Source organism: Neophocaena asiaeorientalis, unplaced genomic scaffold (genome assembly GCF_003031525.2).
Source record: "Neophocaena asiaeorientalis asiaeorientalis breed wild unplaced genomic scaffold, Neophocaena_asiaeorientalis_V1.1 scaffold43, whole genome shotgun sequence".
Lineage (NCBI taxonomy): Eukaryota > Metazoa > Chordata > Mammalia > Artiodactyla > Phocoenidae > Neophocaena > Neophocaena asiaeorientalis.
In genome coordinates, this window is record NW_020173674.1 from 13,958,206 (window position 1) to 13,971,746 (window position 13,541).

At 39.0% G+C, this 13,541-nt stretch overlaps 1 protein-coding gene across 19 annotated transcripts in view; it reads left to right on the forward strand.

Annotated features, from left to right (window-relative positions):
- The window catches only part of PHF21A (PHD finger protein 21A), a 186,407-nt gene that overhangs the window by 119,577 nt on the left and 53,289 nt on the right, over nucleotides 1–13,541 (forward strand). For all 19 annotated transcript variants that reach the window (XM_024748957.1, XM_024748940.1, XM_024748952.1 and 16 more), the window contains one exon: nucleotides 12,569–12,769. In XM_024748957.1, coding sequence (XP_024604725.1) covers nucleotides 12,569–12,769 — 201 coding nt within the window. The remainder of the gene's footprint in view (nucleotides 1–12,568; nucleotides 12,770–13,541) is intronic.

A 13,541-nucleotide genomic window follows, 5' to 3' on the forward strand; every position in this document is an offset into this window, starting at 1 on the left:
GTTTAAACAGCTGCTTTCTTCAGCCCTAGGGACAGCTACGGTTGGGTGGTAGAGAAACTGATTCTAGCTCATTCTTACATCGGTGTTACATGATGGGAGGAGGTTAAATTGTCTGTAAGGTACTTTAAGCTATTTGGATAAAATTGGCACAATTATGGAACATATTACTAAATTTTTTATTCTTTTATATTTTGTATATTGTCTCTCATATCTTAAGATATTTTATCTTACCATATTTTCTTAATACCCATTTATCACTTGCTTTTATGTCTGTGCTTCTTCCCACTAAAGTCACAACCCAGCTGTTTAACAATGCTAAGATTTTGCTTAACAGGAAAGCCATTTGAATTTTCTGGTTATCTGAAATTCTTTTTTGACTCACCTTTTATTGTTGAAAAAATTGCTAAGTGATGACTGATTCCTCTCCTAGGAGCTACAGTTCAGTGAATGTAGTTACTACCTAGAGGTTGAAAACTGGTAACCCATGGGCTTAATCTAAGTAACAAAGATATTTTAACAATGTTAAAAGCAATCCTTACATTAGTGCCTTTAGACAGGTCATTCCCTCTCCAGTTGACTTTAGTTCCCATCACTCTCTATTGTCTCATAGCTGGCCTGCTGCTTTCACATGCATTACCTGCTTGACCCCTGTTCATGTGAATTTTTAATCCCTGAATGAAACTATTCTTTAATGATTTAGCTTCTTTGTAGTGTGTCAAGATCATCATTGTGAGCGCCAGTAGTTTTCTGTGTACTGTGCTTGTAGAGGTGGGAAGTAAAGATCAAGAGATTGTATTCTTGTTATTTAGAGATTCACAGAATTTTAACAGAAGAGAATATTGAAGACTGAGTGGAGAAACTGAGACCAAGATCAGGTAAATAACTTACTCAAGGTCACAAAACTAGTGTAGTGACAGATATGTGACCAGAACCCAGATTTCTTGACCGTTTGTATTATTTTTTGCTGTACTATACTGCCTTCTCTACTTATTTTTCCTAAAAGCAGAATGGGATGGAGGGCGGGTATTTTTTTTTAAGGTTTTCTACTAGGTGCTTTTGTGGCTTGCCATATTATACAGTATATAGATGTGAGAGCTTCAAGTCCTTACCAGCAAGTAAAATAATGGGGGGAGGGGAAAGATAAGAAATTAGATACCAGGAACTAGAACTTCTAAGTCTGACTCTGCCCATAACTTGAGACCTAGGTCAAGTCACTTAGATGCTCAGAGCCTTAGTGTCTTACCTGGCAGGTGATATCCATTTGATAGTGTTGCTGCTGTTTTTATTGTAGTCATTGTAGAACTCACCAGCTGCCGCATTAGACTGTATCTAAAAATCGAGACTACTGTGGTATATTCAGACAATGGAATATTATACAGGGGTAAAAAGAATGAGCTATCAAGCCATGAAAAGACATGGAAGGACAAATATGTATTTCTAAGTGAAAGAAGCCAATTTGAAAAGGCTACTGTATGATGCCAATGTATGACATTCTGGAAAAGGCAGAATTATAGAGACAGTTAAATGATCAGTGGATGCCAGAGGTTGGGCAAGGGAGAGATGAATACACAGAGCACAGAGGATTTTTAGGGCAATGAAACTATTCCATATGATACTGCAATGGTGGATACATGTCATTGTACATTTGTCAAAATCCATAGAATGTACAGCATTAAGAGTGAACCCTAAACCCTCCTATACTGTTAGTAGAAATGTAAATTGGTGCAGCCGCTATTGAGAACAGTATGGGGGTTCCTTAAGAAACTAAAAATAGAGCTACCATATGATCCAGCAATCCCAGTCCTGGGCATATATCCAGAGAAAACTCTAATTTGAAAAGATTACGCACCCCAGTGTGTTCATAGCAGCACTATTTACAATCACCAAAAAGATATGGAAGCAGCCTAAATGTCCATTGACAGATGAATGGATAAAAACGATGTGGTGTACATATATATATATATATATATATATATATATATATGGAATATTACTCGGCCATAAAAAAGAATGAAATAATATGATTTGCAGCAACGTGGATGGACCTAGAGATTATCATGCTAAGTGAAGTAAATCAGACAAAGACAAAAATCATATGGTATCACTTGTATGTGGAATCTAAAAAAAAAAGATACAAATGAATTTATTTACAAAACAGAAACAGACTCCCAGGCAGAGAAGACAAACTTGCGGTTATCAAAGGGGAAAGGGGGGGATTAATTAGGGGCTTGGGGTTAGCAGATTCAAATACTATATATAAAATAGATGACAACAAGGTCCTACTGTAGAGCACAGGGAACTATATTTAGTATCTTGTAATAACCTATATTGGAAAAGGATATGAAAAAGAATATGTATATATATGTATATCCGAATCACTTTGCTGTACACTAGAGACTAACACAACACTGTAAATAAACTATCCTTCAGTTTTTAAAAGAAGAGTGAACTCTAGGGTAAACTATGGATTGGGGGTGATAATGATGTGCCAACATAGGTTCATCAGTTTTAGCAAATGTTCCGTTCTGATGGACTGCTGATAGGGAGACTGTGGGTGGTGGAGCAGGGGCTATGTGGGAATTCTCTGTACTTTCCACTCAGTTTTTTTTTTTTTAGCTGTTTTAATAGGTGTGCAGTGATTATATCATCGTCTTTTTAAGATAAATTGATTGATTGATTTTTGGCTGCATTGGGTCTTCATTGCTGGGCGCGGGCTTTCTCTAGTTGCGGCGAGCAGGGGCTACTCTTTGCTGCAGTGCACAGGCTTCTCATTGCGGTGGCTTCTCTTGTTGTGGAGCACGGGCTCTAGGCGCGCGGGCTTCAGTAGTTGTGGCTCGTGGGCTCAGTAGTTGTGGCTCGTGGGCTCAGTCGTTGTGGCTTGTGGACTCTAGAGTGCAGGCGCAGTAGTTGTGGCGCACGGGCTTAGTCGTTTCGTGGCATGTGGGATCTTCCCGGACCAGGGCTCGAACCTGTGCCCCCTGCATTGGCAGGAGGATTCTTAACCACTGCGTCACCAGGGAAGTCCCTTTCCACTCAGTTTTACTGTGAACTTAAAATTGCTTTAAAAAATTAAGTCTAGGGGCTTCCCTGGTGGCACAGTGGTTGAGAGTCTGCCTGCCGATGCAGGGGAAACAGAGAACACACTAGTGGTTACCAGTGAGAAGAGGGAAGGAGGGAGGGGCAATATAGGGGTGGGAATTAAGAGGTACAAACTATTAGGTATAAAATAAGCTACAAGAATATATTGTACAACATGGGGAATATAGCCAATATTTTATAATAACTTTAAATGGAGTATAACCTTTACAAACTGGGAATCACTGTATTGTACACTTCTATATATTGTATGTCAACTATACTTCAGTGAAAAAATAAACTAAATAAAATAAAATATAAAAATGAAAAGCAGGCTACAATTTAAAAAAAAAGGGGGGGGGACGTATCTTATGTTCAGTACAATGTCCTCTTCTCTTTTGGCGCTGCACCTCAGTAATTTTGTTGGATGTGGAAACTGGAGAACAGTGTAGTAAAGAGTAACTACACCTTCAGTACTAAAAAATATGCTAAAAGAAGATAAAAATAAATCATTTTTACTGTGGCCATTCCATCTTTTCTGAAAGTTAGAGTATGTGCTTGCGTGTGTATGTGTGTGTGTGTAAAGACCTGAAATATTTGTGTAGAGATTTGTGAATTGGATTTAGTAATTTTCATAACCTATGAAAAATGTTTTTTTTTCACACCTCAGATTTAATAAAAATTAAAAATTTTTAACAGAATGCTTTGTTCATGCTTTTTTTTCGTATATTGCTGAATCTCTCTCTCTTTAGTAATATTTCTAGTACTGACAGTTTAAAACAAAAAATCAAACCTGCTCTGAAATTCTGAAAGATGAGTTCAGGTTTCTTCTCTTTCTGATGCAGAAAGCTCAGACTAACTACAAAGTAGTGCAAATCATCCTCTGTCACGTGTCTTGGAAGGTCCAGTCCCTTGAAGTTGACTATCCCTCATCTTGGCAGCTTACGTAGGTGATAGAATTGCTTCCTCTGTTGTTTTATGTGGGGTCTTGTCAGAAAGTAAATATGTAACACTGTTCATTTTTTTTCTTTAAGCGATTGTAACAAGTACTTGGTGATAAACTACTGAAATGCTGAATACTTTTTGTGAAATTAAAAGATATTCATTCAGTAGCTTTGGAGCTTTTTAATCTACGTGTTTATCCTATTATGGCAGATGATAAAAAACATGTTTTTAAGCATCAAGAGTATTGTTCAGGTTGTACTTTTGTTAAAATATTTATTCAGAATATCAGTGTTTAGTGATTTATAAGACCTACTTTTGTTTAAATGTAAGGTAAACATTACATTTTATAAAAAATATTTTCTACCTGATATATCCTGCCTGACACAGTATATTGTTTTAATACTGTTGTCTGTCTTTTTTCTCTCTTTTAAGCAAAAACTGCAGGATTGAGGATTGTTAAAATATATCCTTGCCTTTGGAAATGATTGATCCATGACTTAGTACGTGTATTCTGTGTAGAATTTGGTTAGATAATCTATTATATTTACCTCTCCCAGAATCTGATTATGTCTTGTGTTTCTGTGAAAAGAGGGCTTTCTACATTATCTCCAGTGTACCCAGGGCTTGGAGTAAGCAAAACAATCTGTTGTATCTGAGCAGTATTTTGTAAAATAATACAGGTTTTGGGTTTTCTTCTTCCTTTTCCCTCCCCCCATTTTAGGATCATTATTGTGCTTAAATTGTATTTTCATATCCAACTTGTCAGGGACCGCTACTGTGCAGCCATTTCCAGTCATATTTCTTGAAGCCATAACAGCTTCAGGGCAGAGCAGTGAGAGAATTTCTATAGTGTATGGGACAGCTCTGACATTAACAAGGCAATGCTGCTCTTTAAGTTGGGGGGTAGAGCCATGGAATGATGAATGACAAGCTGGTGGTATGTGCAGGTTTGTAACATAGTTACAGAGGGCCATGCATTTTACTGAACTGGAGTTTAATTTACAAATTAATAGCCTTTGTGTCATATCTCACTGTGGTACAAACAGTGATTCAGACACTTTTCTATATTAGCAAACAGCTAAATTGTGCAGATTACAAATGGTTCTTATGTTTTTTTCCGCTGTTCTCATTACTGTATTTAGGGTCTTTGCTGGGTCAGGCTACATTTAAATTGGACATCTATTTTATGCATTCAGAATATGGCCCTGAACCACTAATGGAGGTATAAGAAATCTGGGCCATACCTAGATTTCTACACAGGAAAATATTCCCTAATAACCTTGATTTATGAGATAAAAAGGCAACAGGTAGCATTCTTTCTTAATTGTACTTTTGTTGGTGATTCTCGTTTAAAAAAAAAACGAGGTTTGAACAAACATAAAACGTTTGACTAGGTGTTAAAAATAAAATGATTGAAAGATAATTGAGGGGCTTCCCTGGTGGCGCAGTGGTTGAGAATCTGCCTGCCAATGCAGGGGACACGGGTTCGAGCCCTGGTCTGGGAAGATCCCATATGACGCGGAGCAACTAGGCCCGTGAGCCACAACGACTGAGCCTTCGCATCTGGAGCTTGTGCTCTGCAACAAAAGAGGCCACGACAGTGAGAGGCCCATGCACCGCGATGAAGGGTGGACCCCGCTTGCTGCAACTAGAGAAAGCCCACGCACAGAAACGAAGACCCAACACAGCCATAAATAAATAAATAAATAGAAATTTTTTAAAAATTGGAAAAAAAAAGAAAGATAATTGACATTGAAAAGTCACATTTAATTAGCTGCTGCTCTTAGCTGAAAATTCACACTAGAGAAATTGTATTTTTTATGGGTTATCATCTCTGATTTTCACATTGCCCTCAACAATTTCCTAAGCACTTATTACCATTAATTCATTTGATCTTCAACATCTTTCTGAAGCAAGCAGGACAGTATAGCTTAGTACTTCAAAGAAACATAGAGAACTTAAATGCAAGCAAACTGGGTTCTGATTTTGGCTTCGTTCGTCTTTTATCATAGAGAAATATTTTACAACTACCATTCCCAGCATGCAGTGCTCTTTTTTAGTCTGTCTCTGTGTTGGTACTATTTTGTCCTAGCATCTGGGTATGTTACATATTGAAGCACTGTAGTTCTCCAGGGACCCATCTCTCTTGAGTAAACAGCTACACTTTTTCTTGTTTGATGCAAATTAAAGACAGTCCCCAAGTTCTTAGAAGGGTTCCTCGATTTAGACAGAATTTGACTATAGCAGTCTTAGCAGTCCTTTAGAGTCATGCATAAGGAGTTGGGGGAAGGTGGGGTTGAGTTTACCTATTAGAGCGTGAATGAGCTAAATAAGAAAAAAGTAAACTGCATTTCAATCAGACTGTCAAATAAAGGGTCTAATCCCCAGTGGAAATGGGATATAAATCCCATTGATATGAATAAAAGGTCTAATCTCCTGTGGAGATGGGATGTAAAACCTATTGATGGTACATATCAGCGTGTGTATGTGTGTGTGTGTGTGTGTGTGTGTGTGTGTGTGTGTGTGTATTTTGAAGGAAGAGTAAACCCCAAAGAATATTTTTTTAATTAAAGAAGCCAGAGTCTAATCAGTATCATGACTTATGCATTCTCCACCATCTGTTAAGCATCCATGTAGAGAATTTTGAACTTTACTGAAAAAAAAACCCTGATAATTCCAACTGCTGCTGTTCCTTAATTCATCTAAATTGTACTGTTCAAATTCCATGACACCTTGTGAAGAACTATAAAATAACTATGTTCCCAACTCTCTATGGCCAAACAAATCCTCTTTAGAAGACAGCATACACAGTTCACTGTATAAGATGAGGTTGTAGATGCTGCTCTGTCAAGCAGGTAGTGTTTTTCAAGAATATATTCCTTTTAAATAAGGCTTATAAGGTTAGAAGCTATTTGTCTAATTCTAACCCTGAAACTGAATATTGGAGAGTTTGGGGGAAAACCTTCTAGTGCCTTACAAAATGAATGAAACAGTTATTTTTATCTAAGTATGCATGTATGTGTGTGTGTGTATGTGTGTGTGTGTGTGTATGTGTATACACACACACACACACACACACTTTTTTTTTTTTTTTTGGCCATGCCACACAGCTTGTTCCCTGACCCAGGGATTGAACCCGGGCCCTGGCAATGAAAGCCCTGAGTCCTAGCCACTGGACTGCCAGGAAATTCCCCTAAGTATATTTTTATAGATGCTGCCACCAATATTTTTCCTCCTACTCTCCTGTCAGAATTCTATCCTGTATGTCCCCCCTAAACATTCCCTCTGATAACTTCAGTACGTATTCTCTCATTGAATTTCAGTAATATATTACATCAAGAAGGAGCTTATTTTGAGTTTATTGCTTCTTGTTCCTGTGTCTTTGTTCATAAAATGGTGGAATCTTCACTTAATTTTCTATTTTCTTTAAACGGCACATACCTTTTACCCTGGATTGTGATTTTGTCATTAATGTTATGCCGGTAACATACCCTATTGTTTAGAGGATAATTATGAGGCAGCATTCTGAAGACTCCTGTAATCTCTTTCCTGTATCTTCAGTGTTGTTGAATATTCGTGTTACTTATAAAAACAGTCGGTTGACTTTCATTTGGACAGTAGAAAGGTTATTTTTCTCCTCTCTTCTCTTTGGGTAAATTCGGATTTTATTAAGAAATGTAAATTTCTCCATGTTAGTTTTTATGCACACAAAAAATGTAGTATCCCTGGTTTCATTTGGGCAATTGGTGAGTCTGAAGACCTGGAAAGATTTTTCATTGCATTTTAGGTATGAAGATGGGTAGGCTTTGTTCTTGACTTTCTGGATTTGTGACAAGGTACAAGTCTACCAGTTTCTGGTATGAGGGGGGAGGTTATATTTTCTGATTGTGTGGTTGATCATAGAGGAAACAAGGATGAATTTTTAAGGCAGTACTGTGTAGGAAGATGTCTGGGTGGATGTGGCCCTCTCATAATTGATTCAAGAACAGATAATGCTGAGTGGAACACAAGCAAGCTGAGTGACTGTGTGGAAAAACGGAGCCTTGAAGCACCAGCGTCCAGTTGTGGAGGACAGGGCTTGTGCCTGCATTTGCTTTTTTTTTTGCGGTATGTGGGCCTCTCACTGTTGTGGCCTCTCCCGTTGCGGAGCACAGGCTCCGGACGCGCAGGCTCGGCAGCCATTGCTCACGGGCCCACACGTGGGATCCTCCTGGACCGGGGCACAAACCTGCGTCCCCTGCATCGGCAGGCGGACTGTCAACCACTGCGCCACCAGGGAAGCCCTGCATTTGCTTTTGAGAGAAGCTTTCTAAGATTTGTGTGAGGATTGGATGGAAATAAATTGGTGGCTCGATTGGAGGGGTAGGGGTTGTTCTTCCACCACTCCATCTCCCTTCTGTATTGACCAAGGCCATGGCACTTGGAATGATTGACTTCCATAGCAGAAAAACGAACCCGATTTTCTGTTGAATCGGACTGATAAACTTTTGTGTTTTTCTTTGGAATCTGTCTTGCTGTCGTGTGAACACGTTGATAGTATCGCTGAATGTCACAATATTGATCACGGTGACTACCTGTCTCAGAAACTGTGACTTCAAGTGTCAGAGGCTCTGTGAACCCTTCTGCCTGAACAAGCCCTGATGAAACCTAGCGATGCGCATGTCAAGGGAATTGGAGGCTTGGAATCCCATTCTGGGTTTATGGAGCAGTTCTTGATAGATGCATTGAGGGGGGCGGTACTTGCCATTCTGGATACCTGGCACATTGGCCTGTTGTTTATAGAAAATATATTAAGGAGAGAAGATAATAAATTGTTAACTTTTCTCTTTCTCTTCTGCCTTCATTCTTTCCAGCTTTTCCTTTTTCCTTTCTTTTGTTCCCCACCCCCCCTTTAAATTTTAATTTTATTTTTTAACAACTTTATTGGAGTGTAATTGCTTTACCCCCCCCTCCTTTTTTAGCTCTCATTAACTTGTTAGTGAGTGATGAATGGCCAGTTTGTGAGACTTAGCCTTTTCTGAAAGCTTCAGAATAACGTTCCAAGATAATTAGCTATGTTTAAAGGTCTCCTTTATATGTGAACAACATTGAAAACATCCAGTTGTTTAGGCCAGTATAACCTTCATCAGTGACCAGCAGAAGTCATGATTTCTTTGTTTAAGACAAAGAAATGGTAGAAGAATATAGTCTCACTTCCTGTGGAGATGAGGCTTCTTAAGAACTTTGCTTGATACTACAAGCTAAAATTTATGAAATATTATAGCTGTATTCTCTCACCGCCACCCAGAACTGGTACTGACCCAGATTGGGGTCCTGCTGGAGTTAATGTGACTGTTGTATTTGCCAGAGCTGCAAGACTGAACTAGAACAAGACTGGATTGTGGAGCCTAGAAAAGCCAGCTACTGCACAGGGCAACTCTCCTTTATTAGTTGGTCCTTAAAAGAGTGTGCAGGGTCTCTGTACACCTAAGGAGCGCCTCCACTGCAGAGCTCACCTAACTTTAGATCATTGGTTTTCAAAATGCAGTGAATAGTTTATTTGACAGAAGGCAACAGTCCTTCCCCTGACTGTTGATTTTTTTAAAAAATTTCAGACATGCACAACTATATTCTGGGTATTCTTCTAGGCTTCTGGTGAACGCAGCAAGGACTGCCAGGACAATGCATTTCTGAGCGGCTCTCTGAAATATGCCAGCGCCTTCTTTCAAAGAAAGCATTACTCACCTCATATGATCTGACCCGTGTCCAATCTGCACAGCTCTCTCTCTCTTCTTTTTTTCCTCTTCTCAAGGACTAATGAAAGTTTGCGAGTATTTTGATCCCATCTCCCCTCCTCGCTTAGTTTCAGGCCCTGGGGGAGGAACAGTTGTGAATGCATCGTGACTCACTGACTCCCACGTTTCTGATTCTGGTTCTGATTGGTTGTCACCTTGCTCTAGCCATATGGCTTCAGAGTACTCTAGCCTGCGTCCCTTTCTTGTTCTTTCCCCTACTGTTCCCCTCTGTTGTACAAAACACTGGGAGTGGGTTCCAAGCTATGTCTCTTGCTTCTAGTTTAACCCGGTTAGGCAGTAAGTAGGAGAGCACACTGTATTTCCTAAAAACGGCTATAGAGGAGAAAAACACCCTTTCCTTTTGTGCCTGGTATAGTAATTATTTAGTTTCCTGTGCTGTTTTTTTTCTTTTAATTTTATTTATTTATTTATGGCTGTGTTGGCTCTTCGTTTCTGTGCCAGGGCTTTCTCTTGTTGCGGCTAGTGGGGGCCACTCCTCATTGCGGTGCGCGCGTCTCTTACTATTGCGGCCTCTCTTGTTGCGGAGCACAGGCTCCAGACGCGCAGGCTCAGTAGTTGTGGCTCACGGGGCTAGTTGCTCCGCGGCATGTGGGATCTTCCCAGACCAGGGCTCGAACCCGTGTCCCCGGCATTGGCAGGCAGAGTCTCAACCACTGCGCCACCAGGGAAGCCCTCCTGTGCTGTTTTTATTCAAAGTTTATTTTTTGGCAGGTGTCACATTTATGTTTGTATTATTTCCTCCTGGTTTCTCTCCTCCCCCTGATTGGAGCTGGGGGGTTTTGTTTTTGTTTTGGTAAAGGGACTAAGAATGATGCCGTACTTTAGCTAGTTTGTTAATATGTTCGATTAATGCCGATTAATATGTTGGGGAGGGGGACTGGAAGCAACTCTAAATAATTACTTAATTGTTAAATGTCTTATTGTTCTGGCAGTCACCAAGCAATAAAGTCTACGTGTGGTACTCAGGATTATCCATGCCACTGCTACTGTTACTTCCCCTTCTCTTAAACTATATCTATTCAATTGCCTAAGTTTTACACTTGAGAAACAGGATTTTGAAGACTTGAAAGTTATTTTTTAAGAATTTTTTTATTAATTTGTATTTTTAGTATTCTGCAGATGGTTTCTGGAAAGACTTTGGACTCTACATCTTTTCTTTTTAATATTTAACTGCTCAAAGAGGTGGTGCTAGCAGAGTACAAAGTATAGCAGACCCACCCCCACCCCCGCCGCACCAAATTGGCCTTTATGTGATATTTTCATTGCCTAAAAAGAATCAGTAATAAAAATATTAAAATTTTTCTCAAGAATGTATTTTGTATTGACTTAAAGTTTTTAAAAATCCATTTTGTAAATGTTTTAACATTCAAATATGTCAAGGAAGTAACCTGCAGGTTTGGATTCTTTAGAGAGTGTGTGTAGTGAAGTTGGTTAGAATCATAGGCAGGAATGTGAAATCAACCCGGCCCTTATGGTTTCACTTAACCCCTTATTTAAAGATCTTCATTTACTTCTTCTCTATTTAAATCTATATGAGAAGACAGTAATCTATTTTTGTCAGAAATAACAAACCTCAGCTGGTGAACTCACTTGAAAGTGTAGGCGAGGAGTGCTGCTTATACTTTCTTCCAGCCATTAGGGCAGGAGAGTCAGAACCCAGGTCTGACCCCAAATGGTTATTGTATTTTCTCTGAGCCATTTGCTGGTCTTTGGTTCCATCACTTCACACATCATGTGAAGAGAATGAGGACATTTACTTAGCCACTGTAGTTCTAGATGCAGAGGTTAGTTGTGAACAAAATAAATCCATACCCACATGGAGCTTACCTTTTGTTGAAATGTATTATTATAGTAATGAAGGTTTCCAAATGCACCATTTTCTTGGATTTCAACAAGGCCAGAAAATTCCAAAAACCTTAATTAAAAATTTTCATCCCGTATAGCTAAAACACTACTCTGCCTAAGCAAATGTATGTGTTTTCACAGATCCTGTCCCAGCAAAGCAGTGCTCATGAGTTACGTTTCAGTTATTTACAGTGTCTGTCGTGTATATTGCATAGTGCTGGGATCAAGGTTTCTTTGTTTAAAAGTCTGTTTAATGTTTGAAACTGCCATTAGATACATGATGAAACTGCCATTAGATACATGATGTTTGTTTGATTAACAAAAATTACTGTAGTATAACTGGTATGTATGTTACCAGATGCAAAAAAAAAAAAATAAATGACCAGCAGTGTGTGCCACTCATAGTTCCGAGTACTTTACGTGAGGCAGTTTGGTACTCGTAAGAATCCTAAGGATATTATTAATCACCTCACCTTTACAGAACAGGAAATTGAGGCACAGATAGGTTAAGTGGCTTGACCAACATCATATAGCTGGTAAGTAGCAAAACTGAAATTTGAATTGAGGCAGTATGTTTGCAGAGTTGTGTCTTCACTGCTACGTTATACTGCCCTTCCAGCCCAGCACGCTAAATAATAATAGTCAAGGAGTCTCAGCTCTGCTATGCGACCTCCATTAGCTTTTCTTCTCATCTGTGCCTCCGTTTCCCTTTATAGATTGATATAAAACGTTACTTATGCCATGGGTTTCTCCTCAGTTGTCTAATCTGTAAATTTTAGAGATAACAAGATCTAGAATAAGCTAGTTACAGAAAAGATGTCAGAGGCATATAATTCCTGCCTATTTCTGTACAGCTGAGATAGAACAATATTCTGATAGATTTTATTCTTTTTTGTCCTCCTTTGTAGAAAAGAGTAGTTGAACAGCTTCGGAAGAACCTGATAGTAAAGCAAGAACAACCAGACAAGTTCCAAATACAGCCATTGCCACAATCTGAAAACAAACTACAAACAGCACAGCAGCAACCACTACAGCAGCTACAGCAGCAACAGCAGTACCACCACCACGCCCAGTCGGCTGCATCCTCTCCCAGCCTGACTGCTTCACAGGTACAAATGTGGATGGAGCACCTCGGGCTTCGTGCTGTAGGCTGATTTGCTATGGGTCATGGAGAACTAGGTCCTGTTTCAGACTATGTTACCAACCTCAACCAGCACTAAACAAAGGTTATTTTGGTTACTTTTTTATACTGTACTGGGATGATAATCACTTGAAATTCATTGCCTGAAGGAAATGACATTACCAAGGAGTAAAAGTTAAACTGATTTCCCATCTGTCCAAAGAAGGAGAAAAGGTAATCAGTGACAACAAAATATCACTTCTCTGTATTAGAACAGAATTAACGTCTTCTTTTGAACTTCTGGAAGTATTTATTTGCACTTGTTCTAAAAGTCTTTGTGACTTGACCCTCAGGATTTGTTTTTCTGGAATTCTTAGCAATTTTAGATGTGGAGATATTCCAGGATCAATACCCATGGAACCAGGTAGAAAGAGGCATTTAGAAGGTGGTATATTTCATAGAAATGAAATATTCATTTCCAAGTCCGGTTCATCTCATATGAGAATATGTATCTGTTCTCATATACTAAAGGAAATCTGAAATGGAAGCTACAGGTCAAAAATAGCACTAAGGGGTGGGAAGCCTAATAATACGCTAATTGGTGTAGCTGTGCAAATGATTTTACTGAAAAGGGCATTTACACTACCATATAATGTAAGGATATTGAGGCAATCAAGACACACAAAAAGGACATATTTGGGAATGTTTCTATTAAGAAAAGTATTCAAGCTTGATCTCCACAAACTTATATGTAGTGTGGG